The following is a 5,920-nucleotide window of genomic DNA, read 5'->3' as shown; positions in this document are numbered from 1 at the left end:
TGTTCCATGAGTGCTGTCAGCACATTTCAGTCTCCAGGCACTGGCTGTTATTCCCTCTGTCCAGAGTTCTTTCCTCCCTGATTGCTGCATGGCTGGCACTTTCTTGTCATTCAGGTTTCAACCTATATGTCCCCTCCTCAGAAAGACCTTCCCAGGCCATTCAATCTAAAGCAAGCTCCCTGGACACCTTCCATCTGTCTAGTCACTGCCATATTCCCAGTGTCCAGTAGAGGGCCTGACACATAGGTGTTCAGCACCCAAAGCTCTTATGGGACTTCTGAGGAGTCAGAGAGGATGACATTACTCCTTAGCATGGTGACAGAGGAAAGTTTGCTCTGCCTCTTCTCCCCTGAACCCCCAGACTGGAGGAAGTGCACCTGGGCAGGGTGCAGGGGAACCAGAGAGGGAGGCACTCAGAGCTAAAGGGTCAGTGGGACCCCAACGGTCAGGTGGCAGACTGAAGCCACATTCAGTGATGCCCCAGTCTCCATCATTCAGGTCAGTCTGTGCCACCTCAGGGCCACACTGGCTGTCCTTCCAGTGGGTCCCTGCCTACCCACCTGTTGCAGAGAAGAGCTCTGTCCTGGAGTAGTGTGGATAACCCGGAGGTATGCGACATTTGAGCTGGTCTTTTTTTCCTCCAGGTATTCATTTTTTCTTTTTCAGTAGGATTCCAAATCCCCCTAAGCACAGACACTTTATAGTAAATTTTTTTTAAAAAATGAATTACTGCACACATTTTCGCATCCTTTATAAGATACAGGAGACTGTTTCTGTCTGACTTGTCTTTATTATGTTATTCCTGGTCTACTTTAATAAGAAAGATTTCAGTCTGATCTAATTCAAAATCTACATTACACCTTCTCTTTCTCTACCTTCATTCATCCCTTTAATGACTAGGCATTAGAAAACGTGCTGGAAAAGGGCTCTTTAAATAATCAGAGTGTTACTTGTTACTTCAGGTAGTTAACAGCTTCTTTAAATGAACCTGGGCGTGTTGAGTCAGGATCAGGGCATGCGAGGCTGAGGTTACAGTGTGGGTAAAGGTTTAGAGGTAGGAAGCAAGGTGTGTGGTTCCTCTAGGAAGCCACAGTGCTTCTGTTACCTGGAGCATCGAGGAGGTAGGTAGCTGTGGGAGAAAGGAAATAGAAGCACTGGGTGGAACCAGGCCTTTTATGCTACCCTAATGATCTGGATAAGGTCCAGAAGACCCTGAGGACTGGAAAATTAAGTATAAACCAACCTGGTCATATTTGCATTTTCTAAAACTAAATCTGGCTCCCCAGTGGACCACAGATTGCCAGCGTGTGGGTTCCAGGCCCATCTGGTGGTAGGGAGGTGTGTTAAATCATCAGGCAAGAGAGTTACTAAGACCTGAGTAAAATTGAGACACTAGCAACAAAGCATTTGTTCAGAGAGTGTGGTTTATTTTCACAGATGTATAGAAACCAGTTTAAAACCTGAGATACAAATGAACATGCCCCCAAGTCCCCATCTTGAGTCTTGTTCGGAAGGAGCAGGACATGGCTCCTCTGCTAAAATAAATACCCTTCACATGGCACAAGGTAATAAATAAATACATAAATAAATAGTCTCAATAGAATAAAAATGAGAATAATCACAGAAGGACAAATGGGGGCTGCACATTCCAGGAATTAGATAATTAACAATTAATCTGACTCCACAGGAGAAAATGAAATTCTTCCAGTCCCGGATTATGCGAGAGACATCGAAGAAACTTAGGACAATCTGCTGTTACTGACGTTCCGAGGCTCCAGAGAGGGAGCTGAGCTTCGGACTTCAGACGTTAGGGCTCTATGTGTTCTTACAATTCAGAGAGTCTCTAATGGCAGACAGATATTCCTTCAATTTCTCCTGGAAATCACCCAAGTTATCCTTCTCAATAAGGGTTGGCTCTTCCTGTGAAGAAACCAAGAAGGTGGCATTAGATGGAGCCAGGTTGGAAGGTGGATGACAGGCTGGAGTCAGGTCATGGCTGAGGGCATCACCTGCAGGGACATCTAGGGGGCAACTTACCGTGGACATGGCTGTGGGCAGGATTGGCTGGATTTCCTGTGGGAAGAGACCGAAGCAGACAGTCAGAGACTTGCCTGGAAAAGGAGCAGGACCTGCTACCCTCCTCCCCAGAGGCAGGGCAGGGCCAAGGCAGGGATCCCAAAACCCTTGACAGCTTCACCTACCTTAAGATTTTTCGTGATTTTCGAATCCTCTCCAAGGGAATTTGTGGCAAATGTCAGGAATTCTTCCAGGTTTGGCCTCCGGAGGCTTGTTTTCTAAGGGGACAAAGAATTCATGTAAACGGGGAAAGGTTGGAGAGTGTCCTTCCCATGGCTGGGCTGAAGTCATCCCCACAGTTTTCCAAGCCTGCTTTCAGGGACGTCCCTGGACAATCCCCTCCTTGTCCCCTTCTTGCCCCAAGTGGGTCCCTGAACTGCTCGGAAAGGCCCAGGCCTAGAGGTGAGTGCATGCCCCAGGCAAGCCTTATGTCACCCACATCCCGAGCCCCTGGCTCCTGTGAGCTGCATGAAGGGCCTGGGTGGATCTTTCTGCACTTGGGGAGAAAAAAATTCCCAAAACAGGCTCTAAAAAGGCAGAGGGTTGGCCAAGGGAAATATTTGCAGCAAGAGGCCTTGACTGAATTAAGGGCTCCTAGAAATCAGGAAGACAGTCACAGAGGCTCCAGCATGGAAACAGGTGCAGTGTGTGAACAGTGAGTGCGTAAGAGAGGGGGAATACAAATGGCCGATAAACTCAGGAGAGATTCCACCTCTTGTTTGACCCAAGAAATGCCATGCAAGCAAAGGTGAGATAACCACTTTAGGAAAAATAACTATAAATGATGATAACTAGGGCTGGTCAGAGTTGAAAATATGACAATTATTCAAGGAAAAGGAAGGAAGCAAGCACGATCCTGAGGGAAATTTTAGTCTGCCAGCCCAGAGGATGCTCCACTGAAAACTGAGCTTAAGGCCTTTGATATTGTTCACCTAGAACTGCCTTTTTATTTTGTAATTAAAAAAAAATCATTTTCATTATTATAGCCATGACTGGGGAGATGTATTGAGCAGCTGCTAAGCACCAGACACTGGTCTGGGAACTTGACGCACAGTGTGCATTTAATCCTCACAACAACCCCACTGAGATAGGTGCTGTTAACCCTATTTACAGATGAAAACACCGAAGCTAGTCAAGGTGGAGTGACATGCCTGAGGTCACCCAGGCAGGAGGTGAATGGGGACCCACCCAAGTGCACCCACGTGCGGGGCTGAACTCTTACCATCAGCCTCCTCTTCTCGTTTGAGTTCAAGGAGTCCTGTAGGGGCAGAGGGAGAGAGCCCATGAGTCCTGTTGGCCTGAGGCACCTGCCAGCCCTTCCCTGCCCCTTGCCAACCTTATCCCAGCTACTCACTTCTGAAGCCACAGGTAGCTTGTCTAGCTCATTTGTAATTTCCCGGATCAGGTTGAGTTCATAGCATTGTTGAGTTCCTGGTGTCTTGACCGTTGCCCCTTGTGCTTGAGGGGCTTGGAGTGCGAGCAGGAACAGGAGCCGATGCAGGATGGGGAGGCTGCTCATGTTTGGGCTGCCAGGATGGATTCTGTCTTGTCCGGGCCCTTCGTGGCGTTCTGAAGTGTCTGAGACAGCAGCCGTCTTTTATGCAGCGTGCCCATGCCGCGGGGGTGTGGCGGGCGGGCGGGCTTCGGAAGAATCTTTATCTGACATGGAACCTCCATAGCAAACCACAGACTTATTCATCACTTTTTAGTACTCAAAATCAGTGAAACTTGGAAAAAAAAATTACAGGGTATCTCCTCATCTTGCCAAGGAGGCTAAGAGACAGGCAGGTCACTGGGCAGAGTGGGGACAGGTAACAGGACCTCTCTGACAGGGGAGTGGCCCCCTGACTCTGAGCTCCCTTGAGCCTCCTGCCCAGTGGGACCTGGTCCTGCCATCCCCTGGACAGCCCTGACCCTCTGCTGCCCGCCCCATCTGGCACTGCCTGGTTCTGCATGGGTGGCAGGTGAAGGCCCAATGGAACAGGCAAGAGTTTGTCTGGCAGCCGGTCACATGGCTAACCATCCCCCTGTGGGCCCGTCCACTGAGAGCACATCTCTTGATACCCACTCCTAACGCTGAATTACTGGTGTTAAAGCCCCCAGTGGTTTGCCTCCCGGGCTTTGGGCAGCTTCTCCTCTACACTCTCTGTTCCTGGCGGGTCGCAGATGGAGCTCAGGCACCAGACGCCCATTCTCTTATTGGTGTGATAACAGCACAGCCCAACTCTACCCTGTGCTGTGGGATGTTAGCCCCTGGTGGAGGCCTGGCTGCAGGCCCTGGGCAGTGCCTCTGGTAGCACAGAGGAGCTGGGCTCAGGGGCCCGTTGATGGGGGCCCTTGAGGAAGATGTCACTGGGAAGTAGGAGGAAGGGGCTGGCCTGGGGAGGTTTAGGTGGTGGGATTGACATGGTCTGAAGGGCGAGGGAAAGGAAGAGAGGTTTCATGCTGGGCCTCTGGTGATGGGGTCCAGTGACCAAAGGAGAGAGTTGTGTCTCAGGGGTCTGGATCCCAGTCTGTGCTGAAGTGTGATTTGGCAGATGCAGGCCAGAAGGAAGGGTTTGCTGAACAGGGCAGAGGGCAGGGATAGACCATGGGGGTGTCCACAAAGGACCAGAGAAGCAGCAGCCAGATGGGAAGCAGGCAAACTAGGAGGGTGGGGGGCCTAGAGGGCAGCCCCTGAAGGAAGAGATAAACTGCTGCCCCATGGGGCATGTCAGGCCCTGACGCAGGCCCAGGGCAGGGGGTGTTGGTAAACGGATAAGTGTAACAGGGACGTGGGGAAGAGACCTTTGAGATGATTGGGGCTGTGGTGGGGGGGGGGGGAGAAGAGAGACAGGATGGAAATGCCAGGGGCTGGGGTGCAGTGTGATGTGATCCGTGTGGGGAGATGAAGGATAGGAGGTTATGCTGAGGCGGGGGAATTTGGGTGTTTTCAGGCTTCTGAGCAGAAGGAGATCTGGTGAAGACAAGGACCAAGATGTGGTTGCAGCAGAGGCAGGTGAAGAGGCTGTGGTGCAAGGAAATGTCATGAGAATAATGCCTGTGGCCGATATACGTGGCTCCTAGCTCAGCCCTTGGGTCTGGGCCCAGAGCATCCTCAAAAAGCAAGGGGAGTGTCTCAAAGGCATGAGTGAAATGAGGCAACAGAAACAAGTAGGGAGCCTTAGGACTGGGTACCCACTGAGAACAATTCATTCAACAAACTTTTACGAAGCACTTGCTTTGTGCAGGCACTGTGAATAAAGCAGACACAGTTCCTCTCCTTAAGAGATGCACCCTCTTGTGGGCAGAGACAGACATAAAGCCTTCCTACTCAGCTTGGACCTCGGACCTGCAGCTTCAGCATCAGCTGGGGGCTTGTGTGAAGTGCAGACCCTCAGACTTCACCCCAGACTTTCTGATTCAAAAATTGCCTTTTGACCAGGTCCTCAGGTGATTCACATGACATTTAAGAAGCTCTGATTTAATTGCCAAGATATAGAAGCAACCTAAGTGTCCATCAACAGATGAATGGATAAAGAAAATGTGGTACATATATATACCCAGTGGAATGTTACTCAGCCACGAAAAAGAATGACATTTTGCCATTTGCAACAGCATGGATGGACATGGAGGACATTACGCTACGTGAAATAAGTCAAACAGAGAAAGATATACTGTATCGTATTACTCATATGTGGAATCTAAAAAAATACAACAAACTAGTGAATATAACAAAAAGGAAGCAGACTAACAAATATAGAGAACAAACTAGTGGTTAGCCGTGAGGAGAGAAAAGGGGGGAGGGGCAATATAGAAGTAGGGGAGTAAGAGGTACAAACTATGAGGTATAAAATAAGCTACA

At 49.7% G+C, this 5,920-nt stretch overlaps 1 protein-coding gene across 1 annotated transcript; it reads right to left on the bottom strand.

The window, feature by feature from the left end:
* Positions 1-1,815: 1,815 nt before the first annotated feature.
* LOC133090564 (interleukin-3-like) lies at positions 1,816-3,595 on the bottom strand. Its single transcript, XM_061188966.1, has 5 exons — positions 3,431-3,595; positions 3,299-3,334; positions 2,202-2,294; positions 2,038-2,073; positions 1,816-1,920 (listed from the first exon to the last, which is right to left on the bottom strand). The coding sequence occupies exons 1-5, from the start codon at positions 3,593-3,595 to the stop codon at positions 1,816-1,818; spliced, it is 435 nt and encodes a 144-aa protein (XP_061044949.1).
* Positions 3,596-5,920: the final 2,325 nt, after the last annotated feature.

Source organism: Eubalaena glacialis, chromosome 4 (assembly GCF_028564815.1).
Source record: "Eubalaena glacialis isolate mEubGla1 chromosome 4, mEubGla1.1.hap2.+ XY, whole genome shotgun sequence".
Taxonomy (NCBI): domain Eukaryota; kingdom Metazoa; phylum Chordata; class Mammalia; order Artiodactyla; family Balaenidae; genus Eubalaena; species Eubalaena glacialis.
This window is presented reverse-complemented; position numbering and strand designations above follow the sequence as displayed.

What these genes read in the sequence shown, in the direction of transcription:
- LOC133090564 (XM_061188966.1), bottom strand. Translation starts at nt 3,595, where the DNA reads ATGAGCAGCCTCCCCATCCTGCATCGGCTCCTGTTCCTGCTCGCACTC. An exon ending in AAATCACGAAAAATCTTAAG is followed by an intron (nt 2,074 to 2,201) that starts GTAGGTGAAGCT and finishes CTCTTCCCACAG; the next exon opens with GAAATCCAGCCAATCCTGCC. An exon ending in TGCCCACAGCCATGTCCACG is followed by an intron (nt 1,921 to 2,037) that starts GTAAGTTGCCCC and finishes GTTTCTTCACAG; the next exon opens with GAAGAGCCAACCCTTATTGA.